Source organism: Lacerta agilis, chromosome 5 (assembly GCF_009819535.1).
Source record: "Lacerta agilis isolate rLacAgi1 chromosome 5, rLacAgi1.pri, whole genome shotgun sequence".
NCBI lineage: Eukaryota > Metazoa > Chordata > Lepidosauria > Squamata > Lacertidae > Lacerta > Lacerta agilis.
Genome location: NC_046316.1, coordinates 47,172,266 through 47,189,552, shown reverse-complemented (window position 1 = coordinate 47,189,552; position 17,287 = coordinate 47,172,266). Strand labels below are relative to the sequence as shown.

The 17,287-nt window shown below is 42.2% G+C and overlaps 2 protein-coding genes across 6 annotated transcripts in view; both read left to right on the top strand.

Annotated features, from left to right (window-relative positions):
• TDRD1 (tudor domain containing 1) overlaps positions 1–13,059 on the top strand; it is a 31,375-nt gene extending 18,316 nt beyond the window's left edge. For both annotated transcript variants that reach the window (XM_033149626.1, XM_033149627.1), the window contains 12 exons: positions 99–269; positions 1,093–1,347; positions 1,657–1,779; positions 2,602–2,712; positions 3,623–3,793; positions 4,234–4,488; positions 6,140–6,250; positions 6,867–6,980; positions 10,278–10,445; positions 11,151–11,360; positions 11,572–11,618; positions 12,799–13,059. In XM_033149626.1, the coding sequence (XP_033005517.1) occupies positions 99–269; positions 1,093–1,347; positions 1,657–1,779; positions 2,602–2,712; positions 3,623–3,793; positions 4,234–4,488; positions 6,140–6,250; positions 6,867–6,980; positions 10,278–10,445; positions 11,151–11,360; positions 11,572–11,618; positions 12,799–12,903 (1,841 nt within the window). In that variant the 3' untranslated portion in view covers positions 12,904–13,059. The remainder of the gene's footprint in view (positions 1–98; positions 270–1,092; positions 1,348–1,656; positions 1,780–2,601; positions 2,713–3,622; positions 3,794–4,233; positions 4,489–6,139; positions 6,251–6,866; positions 6,981–10,277; positions 10,446–11,150; positions 11,361–11,571; positions 11,619–12,798) is intronic.
• A 2,825-nt stretch (positions 13,060–15,884) lies between these two features.
• Positions 15,885–17,287, top strand: part of VWA2 (von Willebrand factor A domain containing 2) — a 34,129-nt gene continuing 32,726 nt past the window's right edge. For 2 of the 4 annotated variants that reach the window (XR_004426644.1, XM_033149622.1), the window contains exons 1-2: positions 15,886–15,978; positions 16,906–17,036. The gene's annotated coding sequence lies outside the window, so the exon portion shown is untranslated. Of the gene's footprint in view, positions 15,979–16,905; positions 17,037–17,287 lie in introns of all 4 variants that reach the window. The other 2 variants (XM_033149625.1, XM_033149623.1) reach the window with 2 other exon arrangements.

Below are 17,287 nucleotides of genomic sequence, written 5' to 3'. Positions count from 1 at the left end.
ACAATGAAAGCCACCGCTTATGTACAATAGCTGCAGTAAAAATCAGTATGTAGCATGTCATATAATTTTTATATGACAAATGTATTTTTATCTTCCAGAAGACAAACAGTGGTACCGTGCATCAGTTTTGTCCTGCATCTCAGAGAAAACTGCTCTAGTGGGCTATGTAGATTATGGTAACACAGAAGTCCTTCCATTAAATAAACTTCGGCCAATCATTCCAAAATTTATGGAGTTACCAGTACAGGCTATAAAGTGCACCCTAGCAGGTATGAAACAGAATGACTAAATACATCTTGAGAATAGCAGACACAATTGTTTTTTGCAACTTAGTGGGGGAAACAAAGAGATTAACCTGTGGAGACAAAATGGAAAATGAAGCTGTGCCATAAAATTTGTACCAGTTACAGCTTCTGAATTTAGATATAGAATCATCCCAATTATGCATCATTATGATGCAGCCTGCACCAGGCAGATCAGAGATTCCTTTTGGAAGTGTTGTGATAGGAAATAAAGTTGTGTGTATTGATTACTGTGTTAAGTCCTTTTATTTAAAGCCTACCATTAAAGGTTTGCCATGCCTGACGGTCATAGTATGAAATACTTAACATAGTTCAAATTATTCATTTTCCTAGAGTTGGCAGCTTTGTGATATTCTCTAGCCCTACCTAGTTCATCTTGGGTTTTGGATTGTCACTGACTTGGTAGTCCTAACTATGCCAGGCAAGGGCCCAGAGCTGTGTTCTCTCTGAGCAGACTTGCCTGACACTTCTTGCAAACATTGTAGGAGGCACAGCAGCAGAAAGCCATTTGGTGCTTCCCCAGAGGCAACACGATTTCTTGGGTCAACACTGCATAGATATTAGTAAAGCCTCTTCTCATAACAAAGGAACATTTTTGTGTCATTTTGTTGTTTCGGGAATATGAAATAGAGAATTATGTGCTGGGTATGCAGATAATTGGTTACCTGATCGAAAATATTAGAAATATACTTTTATTGCTGATGGACTTAAATCATTACAAAGAAAATTCTGTTAATTCTGTTACAAAGAAAAATAACTAAAATTTTTTTAACCTGTCTCTTATTTCAAGGTGTAAAGCCAGTCTCTGGAACCTGGTCCTTAGAATCGACTTCTGTTATGAAGAAGCTGGTGCAAAATAAAGTACTCACTATAAGAGTAATAAATGAGAAGGACAAAACTTTTGTGGTCAAACTTACAGATGAATCCAGGACTCCAACAATAAATGTGTCTAAATACCTTTTAGAGTTGGAATGTGCAGTGGAAGAAGCCACCACTGCCTCAGCAGTGCTTGAAACAAGCATTGGAACATTGCAAAAAATGAGTGGTGAGTATGTGAAAACTAACTAGCTTGAGGGCTTGACCTGTATTACTAATTTACTGTGAATATTACAACACTGAATAAGACTCAGATTTAGGAACAGCATTCATTATTTTTGCTGCTCCACTGTTACTAATCACATATTTGTTGTACCTAATCTATAATACTCAGACAACATCTACCCAAATCACCCTGTGAAACTATAAATGGAGTAATATATTAGAGTTTGCTGATGGGGATCTGTTAAATTTCCACCAGTAGAATGAACATTGAAAAAACATAACTCCTAATGGTTATTTTTATATTTATCTATAGGTCAACAGCTGGACAAAATTGATTGGTCGAGGGTCACATTAACAGACAAACAGGTGGTAAATGTGTTTGTTTGCGTGCTATACAACCCCAGCAAATTCTATTGCCAATTGTTAGACAATAACGGTACATCTTCCTTTTTTCCCTTTGAATATTCTGTTCCTTGTGTATCAATTTTTATATTTCAGCCATCTATAGCTCTCTTTCAGTCACATGCCCCAACACTCAGCATGTCATTTACATATCTATCCAGTGTCCACAAACACGTATGATTCAGAAACCTGACAGGTGTGACATTGCTTTTTTCACTCACATAATTGTTTGTGCAAACAACTTAGACAGCATTCATCTTGTGGAGCAACCTCTTCCATTTTGCAGTGAATATTAAGAGGGCATAATTCTATCACTCTCCTGCATACATCTTGTTTGGTTCTCCCTCCCTCCCTCCCCCCCCCCCCCGGTTAGTGTGATAAAGTAGGGGAATGCAAACAGTAACTCTAGCTACATTTTGTCCTATTACTCAGTAGCAATAGTAAGTGTTCCGGTTTTCGAACGTTTTTCAGAAGCCGAACGTCCGACGTTGCTTCCGTTTGGGTGCAGGAAGCTCCTGCAACCAATCAGAAGCCGCGCCTCGGTTGTTGAACATTGCAGAAGCTGAACGGGCTTCTGGAATGGATTCAGTTTGACATCCAAGGTTTGACTGTATTTATAAACTCTCTTCAAACTCAACACCATCATTGGTACACTTATTCAAACTTCCTATCATATGGTTATGTAGCAATTCTGTAGCAGCAGTATTGCTTGATAGAGTTCTTCCATATTAGCTGTTTTAGAAAAGGTTGAGATGTTAGCTGACTTAAGCCATAAATTGGAAGGAAGGGCTACTAGACTTTTCTGATTAAACTTTTGACAGTGGTTAGTGTTGCAATTTCAATCTTAATTTTACAGGCTTGAATGCTTTGGAAGAACTCAATATATCTTTAGCAGCATACTGCAATAAAACAGCCCCCACCATTTCCAAAGTTACAAAGGGAGATGTGTGCTGTGCTTATTTCTCTGGTGAGTAAGTTTACTTATTGCTTATTCGCTTCTGTGTTGCATTGATATTTTATAGAAATTACATTTCTCCGTTTGCTGCGGAAAGTATCCAACTGAGTACTTACACCACCTGGGGCGTTTAGACATACACGGAGCAGTTGAAATGTCATGCAGTTCATGGCCTTGGCTCCTTTCACCCCAATTCCCTAGAAAGAAAGGCATCCAGTAGAGCAATGGAGGAAGAACTGCATTGTCATGATTTACAAAACAGCAGATTTCATTCCATGCTAATATTGCTAATACAAATACTGCTCAAGGCAGTTTGCAAAAAATAAACAGTAAAAATGCAATATTATAATGATGGTAATACATAATGTAGTGATAATTCTTAAGAATTAACAGTTCCTATAAAATGTATCAAAATTGAAGTAAGCACACCACTTACCAGTGGGTCAGTTAATAATATCCCAAAGAAGCCCCAAAGCTGATACCATTTGTACCTAGACAGCACCCCAGGCACTCAGCGTTTATGCCTAAACACAAAAGGCCACAAATACCCTCTCAGTTCTCTTAGCAGCTACTCCCTTAAAAAATGTTCCTGGGACATGGCAGAGGGAAGCTGCCATGGCAAAGAAGAGTCTCTTCACTAAGCTGTTGCCAGGGCTGAAGATAGGTCTTGATATGTATATTATTTTTTATTATTATCAATTATCCTTGAATAGGATATTAGTACTTTCCTTGCAATATGACAGAGTAACTTTAATGTTTGACTAAAAATGGCATCGCTTTGAAATAGGGGTAACATGAATCTGCTATATCTGTCTACACCCAAGTAAGACATGAAGCAAAAGATCAGACTGCTGTTTTAATGAGTAAAGTATTTGTATGCTTATTGGATATTACAAGATCTTCCTGTCTTATTTTAATTTAGGTGATGGTAGATGGTATCGGGCTTTGGTGGAAGAGGCCAGTTCATTTGAAACTTTTAAAGTGCTGTTTGTAGATTATGGAAACTGTGAAGAGGTAACTCTGGACAAAATCAGACAGATCACATCTACATTTATGAAACTCCCATTTCAAGCAATTGAATGTTCGCTGTCAGGTACAGTTACCTTACTTCAGTAGAAATCTCTTGAACTGCAAATAAGATACAAAGTTACACTGTTTTAAACAATATTTCTGTGTAAGGTGTATTCCTGAATCTAAGATCCAAAATGTTAATCTGTTAGGCACTCAAAGCCCGGATCTCAGGCTAAATTATCCTATGGGAACAGGAGTAAAAAAAAACAGTTAAAGCCACAACCAACAGAGTAGTGTAGGATAAAAATGACCCAGAAACTGTTCCAATGCTTGCATATGTAAATCTTTTAAATTTATGATAACAGGTCCCTAAGGTTTTCATAATCCTCTAATACATTTATAGTACAATTTATTCATTTTTACTGAGATACAAGTTGTCTAGTAATGATACGGGATTTGCAGCCTTAGTAACATCAAGAGCATTGTCTACCTAATGACTGCTTAAATATTTTTTCTCCTCAGGTGTAAGACCCATAAATAAGGAATGGACAGCAGAAGCTACAACAACACTTCAGACGTTCATAGCTGGGAAGAAAACTCAGGCCAGAGTAGTTTCTTTAACGACAAATGGTGCTGAAGTAGAGCTTATTGACAATTCTGAGAGTGGTCCCATAGTGATCAGCGAATATTTAATTAAGAATAATTTAGCTTTGAAAAAGGAAATAGTGTTGGATCTGAACGTGCAGCCAGGTGAATTGACAGACAGCGATTCCCAAGGTAATGTTACTAACTTTTAAAAATGAAGAATCTGCATAAAGTTTTCTGTTTTGTGTAGGTATAGGGAATAAGTGCTGTGGCGTTAAGCATGTCAGTCAGCAAATGACATAAATAATTAAGTCACCAATAAGTGTTGAAGAAGAGTTTGGATTTGATATCCTGCTTTTCACGCCCCCCAGTACTTCCTGTGCAGATCAGCTAGTGGGGAGATAGTGTGTACATGTGAATTATGCATCGAAGGTGTGTGTGTAGAGCAGGGGTCAGCAAACTTTTTCAACCATGGGCCGGTCCACTCTCCCTCAGATCTTGTGGGGGGGGGGCAGACTTTATTTTGAAAAAAAATATATGAATTCCTATGCCCCACAAATAACCCAGAGATGCATTTTAAATAAAAGCACACATTCTACTCATGTAAAAACACCAGGCAGGCCCCACAAATAACCCAGAGATGCATTTTAAATAAAAGGACACATTCTCATGTAAAAACACGCCGATTCCCGGACGGTCCGCAGGCCGCATTTAAAAGGCGATATGGCCGCATCCGGCCCCCGAGCCTTAGTTTGGGGACCCCTGGTGTAGAGTGTCGTGTATGTGTATTTAAAAGCACTGTCCAGTGCTGACTGTGTCCATCCACTAGCTTCACGTCTTTTATAAATGGCAGCATATAATTGTCAGAACAATTAGCACATAAATAATCTGTTTTGTAAATCTTCAAAGGCAAAGATGCATTGTCTGGTAATATATGCTGGTACATATACCCTACTACTATTTCCGTGGCTTTTTTTTGTTATATCTTCAGCAATATGGATATTTAATTGATGCTTACTAAGGATCACAATCTAGAGTTGCTGATAATTGCAAAGTCATTCTAAGAAAAAAAGAAATGAAAACTGATGAGGGGAAAGGAAACTTACAAAACATTGCATCCCTTGAGCCCAACACTGTAGATTTTTGCCTTTATGTGGAGGAATACCCCAGCTGTTTCCTCTGTCCTGCTTGCATGCAGGTAATGCAAAGGGGGATTGCAGGGAGCGGAAGATCCATGCATGCCTTCCATAACCCTGTCCACTTCTTCTGTGTGCCATGTGGCTCCTCATGCTATTTGCATGCATGCATGCATGCACGCACAGGTGATGGGGAACAGGGATTTGGGCCTCGGTCCTGTATACCTGAAGGAGCGTCAACACCCCCATCGTTCTGCAAGGACACTGAGGCCCAGCGCTGAGGGCCTTCTGGCAGTTCCCTCGCTGCGAGAAGTGAGGGTTACAGGGAACCAGGCAGAGGGCCTTCTTGGTAGTGGCACCTGCCCTGTGGAATGCCCTCCCAGCAGATGTCAAGGCAATAAGCAACTATTTTACTTTTAAAAGACAACTGAAGGCAGCCCTGTTTAGGGAAGTTTTTAATGTTTGATGCTGTATTGTTTTTAATATTCTGTTGAAAGCCGCCCAGAGTGGCTGGGGAAACCCAGCCAGATGGGTGGGGTATAAATAATAAAATAAATTATTAATGTGTCCATACTCGGGTGGGATCAGTTCCCACTTTTCTGTAATGTAGACTCCATCCTGAAACTAATGGCAGGTAATTTTCATAACCAAGGTCAGCCACATAAAAGTGGTTAGCAAATAATTTTCACTTGTGTGTAATATTGCAGGATGCATACAGTGGACAACAACAGAATTTCTGGTTGGTCAAACTCTGCCTGTTCATGTATTAGATGTGACAAACCCTGGTTTATTCTATGCTGTACCCACAAAAATGAAAGGTAAGGACTACAGAATGCTATAAGTTGACATACATTTTCTTTATGTGGGCCCAGTTCAGTCATAATAGAAAACAATGTTTCTCACTATGTAAATGACCATGACAAAATTTGGTAACAAATGATCATTATTCCCTTCCCTTTTTAGTGCCTGTAAGAAGACTAGAAAGTTCTATGTCTTAATTTTAAACTAACCACAGTTAACCATGGGACGTTTAGATTTGGAGAGTTATGGTTTATTTATGAATTGTCCTAAAACCATTATTTCTGACCCCATGGTGTATTAAACTTCAATCTGAGCCTATTCTTATGTATCTGCACCAGAAGTGTGCAAGGACTTAAAAAAACCCTGCACTAGTTGAAAGTTTTATAATTTGGGAACTTGAGTTACTGAAGAAAAAAAGGCAGTACTGATTACCATACTTTTAAAAATCAAACTAAAAGGAAATATTTTAGGTTTGCAAATTTGCTACTTTATTATTCATATGTTATCCAAGGAAATTTAGCTAAAATAGCATGCTTCTATCTAGATGCTATAAATAATGTATTTGCTCATAGACTTTATCAGGATAGGTGAGTGGTAGAAGATACAAAACATTACACTTGTTTTCTGTTTTAGTGGATCAGCAGAGACTCCGTAAGCTAATGACTGGACTTGTAGATTACTGCAATTCTCAGAATGATTCCAGTTTCAAACCAAAAGTTGGTGAACCCTGTTGTGCCAGATTCACAGGTGAAAAAATGAAAAAGTGTGTGTGTTTGTGTATTAGAAAATGTTAAGATTACTTCATAAAAAAGGAAAATATTTTAATTTCTTAAAATGTCTAAAATTTAACACCAGTCCTGAGAGATCTACATTGGCTCCCAGTACGTTTCCGAGCACAATTCAAAGTGTTTGTGCTGACCTTTAAAGCCCTAAATGGCCTCGGTCCTATATACCTGAAGGAGTGTCTTCACCGACATCGTTCAGCCCAGACACTGAGATCCAGCGCCGAGGGCCTTCTGGCGGTTCCCTCATTGCGAGGTTACAGGGAACCAGACAGAGGGTCTTCTCGGTAGTGGTGCCCACCCTGTGGAACGCCCTTCCATCAGAGGTCAAGGAAATAAGCAGCTATACTATTTTTAAAAGACATCTGAAGGCAGCCCTGTTTAGGGAAGTTTTTAATATTTAATGCTTTATTGTTTTTAAAACTTGATTGGGAGCTGTCCAGAGTGGGTGAGGTACAAATAGATTATTATATTATATTATATTATATTATATTATATTATATTATATTATATTATATTATATTATATTATATTATATTATATTATATTATATTATATTATATTATATTATATTATAAGCCTATAGAACTTGTAGCCTACAAGAGGAAGATGATGGCTTGGGTGAATTTCACACTAACATGTTTAAAATAGGTAACTTCCAGTTCCTGCATGACAGCTTAGTTGGAGGAAATGGTATCACAGAAAACAACCATTTTCTTGGGTAGCATACTTAACATGATTGTAGTAACTCCTGGTGAAGACCATATAATCAAGTGGTAACCTTTACTACTACAGTAACTGAGTGACCACCCAAATGGGTTATATATACAGCCCTTCAGTTACCTGAAGCATCTAACTCTTTTGCGGGGGCCACAGAATTTGACAGCATACATCCTCGCTGCTTACTCTGGGTCCAATGAATCAGTTGCCTCCTTAGGAGAAAGGTAGTCCAGAGTTGGGTTGCTAAACAAATAACAGCATCTTTAATTGCTGTGATTGTCTCTAACTGTGTAGAGATCTCTTCTGCCCTGGTGGGAATAACATAAGGAGTAGTGGCCATACAACCAAGACTTTAAAATCCCTACTGCTGTTTTCATCTATATATATATGTAAAAGCGTTCAAGATGGGTCATTTGATGTAGCCGCAATGCTCCGTAACCGCTTGACCGATTCTCTTTGAATTTGGACACTACATTCCATGGGTATATGGGAGTGATCTTGTGTACCTGGATTGCAAATATACCACACCTTTCATAGGTAGAAATATGATTTTACATAAAAAATTACCCCCTCCAGTGGATGTTTGAAGGTATAGCACAGTGCACCCGTTTCTAGCCCCTCCTCCTCTTTTTCAACCGGCACTGCCAGCAGCCAATAGAAAGACAGATCACCCTAAGACATTGTCCGACCCGCGCGCACCTGCAAAGCGCTGTCCTCCATTTCCGACCTCACGTGGCCTACGTGCAGAGTCGAGGTGCGCAAACCAGGAAGCCCCCGTCCACAAGTTGCTCCCTACCCTCGCCCACCTACACAGGCAGCAACTTTTACACAGAGCGAGCTTATTGCGTCCCCGCCACCCCCTGTGCAGAACCGAGGGCCGAAAACAAATCTTTACCCCATTCCCACTTTGTGCTGCTTCCTCCGTCGCCTCCACACAGCCAGTCCGCCAGAAAATCACGCCTCCGCAATTACCGCACTTGCCTTGCATGTATCCACAGTCGTGGAGCCGAGTCGCACAAACCGTAACCCGCAAAGCCCCCCACCTCAAGTTGCTGCCTCCCCTCGCCCACCTCCACAGGCCGCGACTTTACAACAACGGAAACACCGCCTGTAAAGAGCAAAGGCGGAGAAAAAGTGAGAGCCAGTGTGGTGTAGTGGTTAAGAGCGGTAGACTCGTTATCTGGGGAACCGGGTTCGCGTCTCCACTCCTCCACATGCAGCTGCTGGGTGACCTTGGGCTAGTCACACTTCTCTGAAGTCTCTCAGCCCCACTCACCTCACAGAGTGTTTGTTGTGGGGGAGGAAGGGAAAGGAGAATGTTAGCCGCTTTGAGACTCCTTCGGGTAGTGATAGAGCGGGATATCAAATCCAAAAAAGCCGCGGCCGCCATTTCCTCCCTCACCTCGCCCACCTCCACAACCAGGACGCCAAAAAACCAAACTTACCCAAGTCCCAATTTCGGCCGCTTCCTCCGCGGCCTGCACAGAGCCACTCCACCACAAAAACATGCCTCCCCAATTAATGCACTCACCTCACACACATCCACAACCATGCCGACCAAAAAGACAAATTTTACCCGCTGCCTCCCGACGAAGCCTCCACCGTGTGCACCGAAACAAGCCTGCCCAAAAATGCACGCCATGGCAACACCTTACCCGGCTACACCAGGGGTAGACAACCTAGGGCCTGTGGCTGGATACAGTCCACTCACCTTCTAAGTCCGGCCAACGGACGGTCCGGAAATCACCATGTTTTTAAATGACTAGAATGTGCCCTTTTAAATAAAATGCATCTCTGGGTTATTTATGGGGCCTCCCTGCTGTTTTTACATGAGTAGAAGGTTTACTTTTATTTAAAATGGATCTCTAAGTTCTTTATAGGACATAGGAATTCATTTATATTTTTCAGAAAACATACCCCATCCCAAGGACATAGGAATTCATTTATATTTTTTTCAAAAACATATCCCATCCCACCACAAACATGTCCAAACTGCACAAAGATAACAACTACACATCAGAACACACTGCAGACACCCTACACTTCAACAAAATAAGGTATAAAAACCATACATTTCCTCTTTTCCACTATATTTCCTTTTCTAATCCACATTATTAGCCACAGCAATGCGTGGCCGGGTCAGCTAGTGTACTGATATAGCAATAGGTACATGTCCAGCACTACAGTGATAGTATTTCAGCATTTAGGGGCACTTTGTCTAGGTTCAAACTAGGGAGGCATGCTATTCACTCTGCAGTTTTTTAAAATCTTTTCTGGCCAAGTGGTGTGAACTTGTAATGTAAATTCCTCACAAGTGAGCTGACTTCTGGTTGCCAAATAATGTGAATCAAGTCGTATCACATCATCTAAAGGCAGTCCAGTGAATCATAATTTCCAAATCTCAAGTTGTGAAAATCTAGCTTTTAGGGAAATGCTTACTGATTTCAGGTTTAAGAGAAATCACTTTTAAGCAGGATATATACACTTTCACATAATGGTAAGCCTCTTAAAACTAAGTCTTAAATTTTGTTTACTTTTTTAGGCGATGACAATTGGTACCGTGCTGTTGTTCTGGAAGTTTGTGTATCAGAAGTCAAAGTGGCATATGCAGACTATGGAAATGTGGAAATGTTGCCATTATCTAGGCTCCTACCTATAACTGCCCCCTACTTGGAACTACCTTTTCAAATACTCAAGTGTTCCATTGCAGGTAGCAAACCAGCTAGAGCAATTTGTCAAAAGACCAAATACCTTAATATGAATATATACCGTATTCACATGTATACCGAGCCTTGAATGTGTTAATAAGCAGTGCTAATGTTATCTTGTATTTTCCTTGTGAAAATCCCTTGGAGAATAACAGTGGAATGTAAATATGAAATTATAATTGTCAAATGTAGGGCACATGCCAGAGGTAAAAGCAGGTGCAAACATAAATGTTTTCTTTGTACTATAGGGTAGTTTTGCACACATTCACACACCCCTCTGTCCTCCAACCAGGCAACCAGGAGGCATTATCAGAGTTTCAAGGGCACATTTCAGCTAGGCAGAAACACTCAAGGAGAGTACGGGACAGGTGAGGGTGTAGCCTGGGAAGAGGGTGTGTGGCTGAGGAAGAGGTGGAGCCTGGATAGATCCTAAGCGCCAGACAGAGATGACTAGAAGGGCCACAGTTGGCCTTGAGGTCTGAGGTTTCCCACCCCATCGTAAAAACAATGCAAAAACTATTCTTGTGGTGGCAGAGTTAATGTGTAAGAAGGACTGTGAATGTATTTAAATATGAACAGAGTAGTTTTCATTATTTTAATGGCATTGGTTTTAAGAAAAGCCATGTAAACTGTCAGATTTGTAAACACTGTAGCATTGTCAACTGTCAGTAGCATAGACATGAATTTAAGGTTTATTTGTATTCCAGGGATTATGGAACTGGATGGAAAGTGCTCCACCTTAGCAGCAGAGAAGCTGAAAAGTTTTTTAATGAATGAGTGTGTGACAATTACAGTGAAAGGCGTTAATAAGAATATTCATATAGTAACTGTCAAAAAAGAATCTGGAACTCATACTATGAATGTAGCTGATGAACTAGTAATCGAAAACTCTGCAAAAGATAGCAACATTGAGAATCGTAAGTAATTTACTCTGAGGTAATTTCTTGTGGATTTGCTAAAAAGTAATCCACATACTTACTATAAAGATTTGAAAATTTTGTTGCCACATAACACAAATATTTAGTCGGTATTTTATTTTACAATACCCCTGGAAATTCCTTTCTATGGGCAGCCTTATTGCTGTTCAGTGGTGTAACAAGAAGCTATATATATTTGTTTTTCTTTCAGGATGTGTAAAGAACACCAAGTGCTGTTGTATGGAGCTGAGGAAGCAAGTAAGTTTCAATTTGGAGTTGAAGTTCTGTTTGTTTCCAAATACTGATTGCTTGCAGAACCAATGAAACATTATTATTATTATTATTTGCATCCACCTTCAGACCAGAGCTGGTCCGCACATGACGCAGGGTGAAGCGCTTGCCTCCGGCAGCAGAAGTGCCAGAGGCGGCGCTCCGCCCACCCAACCACTTCTGCCACTGAGAGGGAGGTGTTCTGGCTCACAGTGTTGCTGCTGTCAGCCAGAGAAGTCAAGTGAGCAGCAACGTGGATCCTGCTGAGTTTGGCAAGAGCTAGGGGATTCCTGCATGCCATTTGTGGCTTGACAACACTTAAGAGGAGCGCCTTGGATCATGCAAAGTTCAGCAAGAGCCAGGGCACAGCAGTGGCAGAAGTGGGGTGCCATGGGCAGGAGCAGGAGGCGGCAATTCCCATTTTGCCTCAGGTGATGAAACAAGACAGGCTGCTCCTGCTTCAAACTGCATCATGGATGTTGAAAAGGTAGCAAGACGGTCAGTTATGGAAACATAAGACACTGGTATAAAAAAGATTTTTTTAGAGGTTGCTGTCCAGCTCACTTTATTCTCCTAAATAAAACTTAAGCGTTTGTTTTCTAGCTGAAATTTGGGTGGCAAACAATATATGTTAGTGTATTTCATCAGCTTCCCAACTGATTTTTAGTATATTTCTGTTGATTTTGAGAGATGAGTTTGGATCCAAAGGCTCCCTTCTGCCAAAAGGTGTATTTGCATTCAACCTGAGATCATACCCACAGGTTTGGGTATTACAGACTAGTTAGCTTAGGTTTTGCTGAGTGTGCTTTTGCCTGCTTTTTAGTATGTGTGTTGTGTGTTTGCTTATTTTTCCCATTTTCTGTTAGGAGTGTTTAATAATAATAATAATAATAATTTATTTATACCCCACCCATCTGGCTGGGTTTCCCCAGCCACTCTAGGAAGCTATGTGTGCATTTTGCTGGCCTTGCGTGTTTGTGGGGAGGGTGTTACCTCATATTTTTTTTGTTCTAATTTATTTTTTTGACTACATGTGTGGCAGGAATACCTCTTTTTTGGTGGGGTCCTTTCACTGAGCATTACTAGTTTTACCTGATGTGAAATGCACCCCCCAGGCCTAAGACAAAATTGTTCCATTATAATGGCTGTTTTTTCTACCCTTTCATAGGTTACAAAGCTTGAACAGATTATTTATTTTCTCCTAAAAGATCGCTTTGGTGAAGAAAAAGTTCCTGAAATGATAAAGCTCTTTGAAGAAGCTGTGCTGGAATGAACAGCATAGTATAGTTGTTGAGTACTGTTGAAATCCATACTGTTCACTCTAACCTAAGCCTGTAATCTTAAACTATTTAGTTGAAAATACATTCTGTTGACATGTCAGGATGTAACTACTTAAGTACATACATCAAGGTTTATTTCCTGTCTTGCATTTTGGATTGCATGCTTGCCTTCAGAGGATGGTCTGGGCAGTGTTTGTTTTCTCTCTCTCATCCCTTATCAGTGTAACCAATTGCATCTTTATCATTACTCAAGTTGCAAAGATCAGCTTCCTCTGTGTTGATCTGATCAGAAGTTTAAAGGCATGATGCCTTCTGGATAGAAGGAATTTTACTTCATTTAAATCTTTGCCCCCATTAAGTAGCCCATAAAGGCCTCAATTATTTGGTTTTAAAATCTGTATTTAAGTTTCTTATGTGTCTAATTTTAAAATGGTTTTTCAGAAGTATTTAGGACTTCACATAAAGAAATAGATTTGTTTAGTTATTGTAGCTAGTAGAATTGTGGGTTGGTTTGTGGGGTTTTTCATTTTTTGAACCCTTTTTCCTTTTGGGGGAAAATGTAAGTTGATTCTCCTTGTTTTTATTATTTAAAAACTATTCCTAAACTCACCCAGACTGCAATCCTCACCCCTCTCCTTCTGATGATGATGTGCTGGGAAGGATCAGGATGGTGTGTGTTTGCCTCTCTGGTGCAGGGGGCATGCATGCAGAGATTGCTGCTGAATCTGGGCAGGTGACAACTTCCTGCCTCTGCTTCTCCCACTGTTTGTAGTTAGCACAAAACCCTGTTTCTGGTTGGAGGTAGGTGATGGAGGCTTTGGATATGGGATACAAAGCAGGAGTGGCCCCTGAGGGACCCAGTTCCCAGGCACATCTGTTTAGTCTACTCAGTGGATGCAGCAAAAAGCAGGAGAAACTCTGCTCTTCCCCCGCCCCCTGGCTGTCAGGTCTTTATATGCAGCTGCAGGTTAGAATTGCGCTGTTAGTCCTATTGGTCACAGTGAGATTTACTTCTGAATAAACATCCGTAAGATTGTGCTGTGAATCTTCTTTACATCGAAACATTTTACTCTTGAGCCTGTTTGTGCATGGCCTTCAGTCATAGAGAAGTGCAACTCCAAACTGATCATACACATCACGTTGTGACTAGGTTACTAGCAAAGGCTAGAATTTAAATGTAACTACACAACTTCTAACTGGGACGCGGGTGGCGCTGTGGTCTAAACTACAGAGCCTAGGGCTTGCCGAACAGAAGGTCGACAGTTCAAATCCCCATGATGGGGTGAGCTCCTGTTGCTCGGTCCTAGCTCCTGCCAACCTAGCAGTTCGAAAGCACGCTCCAGTGGGAAGGTAAACGGCATTTCCGTGCGCTGCTCTGGTTCACCAGAAGCGGCTTAGTCATGCTGGCCACATGATCTGGAAAAAACTTCAACAAATGGCTCCCTTGGCTAATAAAGCGAGATGAGCAGCGCAACCCCAGAGTCGTCCGCAACTGGACCTAATGGTCAGGGGTACCTTTACCTTTTTACACAACTTCTGCAGATGAAGAAGGTCCATGATCACTTGCATTAATTTATTTAGTCCTCAGGATAAGATTACACTGAAGCCTGCTACAACGGGATCTGCCTGCAGGTGGGAATAGCCTACTCATATAGTTACAGGGTGTTATCTGTTCTCTGGTCCCTCATCTGGTGGGCCCCTGTCACAAGGCAGGGAGCTGTGCTGCATCTAGGCCAGTGGTTCCAAACATTTTGCCACACACCTGAGCCTTTGTGCACCAATTAATAATTTTTCTGCTTGTTGTAGCAATTGTAATGTGCTGTACTAGATGCAGCCAAATCATTAATTGTTGTTTGTTTGCTGCGGCTGTTACTTACTGCCTGTTACTGTATTGCAATCCGAATTCCATAGAATTCAAACTATAATAGAATATAAGAACGAAAAGCAATTGAAATACACTGCAGACCACCATTTGTGAATCCCTGATCAAAATGGATGCAAGCCTAACAGTTTGAGAACCCCTTTGGTTTATTCTTTCCACAGCAATGAAGGAGCTTTCTAGGAGTAAATGTGTAAAGGTTCGATAAGCATATTTGGAGACTATGCATGCATTTATGTCTGAGCCATGGGGTGATTTATACAAGGGGATTTGAGAATTGTGGCTGTAGTTCATGATAACATACTTGTGGGGACATGAGACTGGGATGGCTCCATCAAACATTAGCCAGTGTTTGGTGAATGGAAAACATGTCAATTTCCTTAGAATCAACTCCAACGTTAGTCGAGATAGAGCCCACACCACAGGCAGTGAATGAGGGAAGCACTTTAAATCCACGTTGTCTATGGGGAAGAAAGGGCTACTCATGCTTTGCCCCAGCAGCCTGAAAGGGAAGGGAAGCAGGGTGGGGCTGTGCCCCCAGTCTCTTCTGGCTTTAGCGCTGACCCCAGTGTGTAATTGCTTGTTGACATTCCTGGCCGACATTCCTCACCTTAAAGGTACATTCCTCTGGGTCAGGAAGCCACCCGCCCCGCCGCTCTTCTGGGAAGCGCCTCCCTCCCTCCCACTCGCGACGTTCAAATGGGCAGCAGCTGGAGTTCCGCCTGAAGCCTCGAGGTTGGCTTGGTTTGGCGGGCGAAGGGAGCGTCGAGCAGCGCGTCATTCGCACCTCCTCCGCGGGCACCCGGTCAAAAGTGCGCATTGGACGGGAGACGGAGGTTAGGAGGGGAAGAAAGGGCTTTCCTGGGATCGCCTGGCTGCCCGCTCCTAGTCCAGGATTGGTGCAAGCGCAACAGCCGTCGGAAGGCGTTAAGGCGCTTCGGCGATCGCAACAGCTGTCTCCGCGCCTCGCTGGAGGAGAGAATTGCCCCACGGCCACTATTTGGGGTGAGCGGCCGATGCAAAATTTGCCTGCGCTACAGTGCAGTCCGTGACATAGAAAGGAGAGAGAAAAAAGACGGCTAGGTGTAGAGGGCACGGGGGGGGGGTATGAAACTTGCCCTCGCCTTCCGTCTTGCAAAGATTGCTCTGCACTTCCATTGCTTCCGTCTGGGGATCCGCAAGGAAAGCGGTAAGTCCCACGAGCGCCTCTTTCGCGATTTTCAAAGGGAGCCGCGAGTTTGTACTAGGAAGGCTGCAAATCCTAAGCAAAAGTAAAATGAAAGCTGCGTGCAGGGTCAGAGCAAGGGAGCCACCGTGCATGGTTTGGCCAGAGCAAGCGGCGGTTCGGGGACAGAAATCCGGCAGACCCATCCGATGAAGAGGGAAGGAGAGAAGTGAATGCCCCGGACAGTCCTGGCATTGGGAAAGCAAGCGCAGAAGTAGCAGAGGGCGAGCCTGCTGGCGGCGGGGCTTGAATTTTAGCATCCTCTCCCTTTCAATCCGCAGCAGTGCATTTGGGCGCTGGGACTCAAGGAATTGCTCTTTGAAATGAGGGCGCCTCCCGCACCAGCGCCTGAAGACGCGCAACGGTCCGAGTGCAGCCGGTGGCAGATTTTGCAAAACCGCAACGTGGTGCGGGGTGGGGTTTTGGGGAATCTTGCAGCATCCCTCCGCCCCCTCAATATTTATAACAGTTGTAGATTTTCACGGAACTAAAACATGAAACAGTTCTCAAACTTTCAAGTTTTCCAGAACTCTTCTGCAAGACTTGGGTATGAAGCATGGGCGTAGCCAGGATTTATGTTGAGGTGGTGGGGGCACGACACTCACCTGCCATCTTCCTCTGTCTCTTTTAGTTAAGTATTTTCATTTTTTTTTAATTTGATGGGGGGGGGGAGCTGTCCTGCCTTCTCCTCCCATGGTATGAAGAAAATGGGCGAAACCCCAAGAGTTTGCAGTCCCATCTTGCTTAACATGCAGCCTTAAAAAGAGTTCTGGAGAACTTGAAAGCTTGATCACTATTACATTGTTTTTGTCCCCAGAAAGATAACACTCTGTTGTGACTTTTAGATACTCTCGAATGAGCTGACATGGCTTTCTCCATTTTTTTCCACAGAACCTTGTGCACAGTTCTTCCCAGTCCTGAACTAGCTGCCTGTGATGGTATGTTAATAGCCACAAGCAGTTTCCTAGTTTCGCAGTTACCAAAAGGGGGCAGCTGTTGCCTGCAGTGCAAAAAATCAAAAGGTGATTTATTTCTACATTCATCCCCCCCCCCTTTTGGGGTTGAGAGCAGTGTCTTGTTTCCACTCTGTGCAGTTAGATGGGGAGATAGGTATCTCCTTTGTCTATCACTGTGCCCCAGGAACCGCGCCAGCTTCCTGGAAGCATACCTGTAAATAAAATGGACCCCTTTCTGCAAATGCAGCCACGACATGATCTTATCAGTGACATGTGCTCATCTGCTTTGCTGAGGGCCTCTCAGGTGCAGGTTTCTG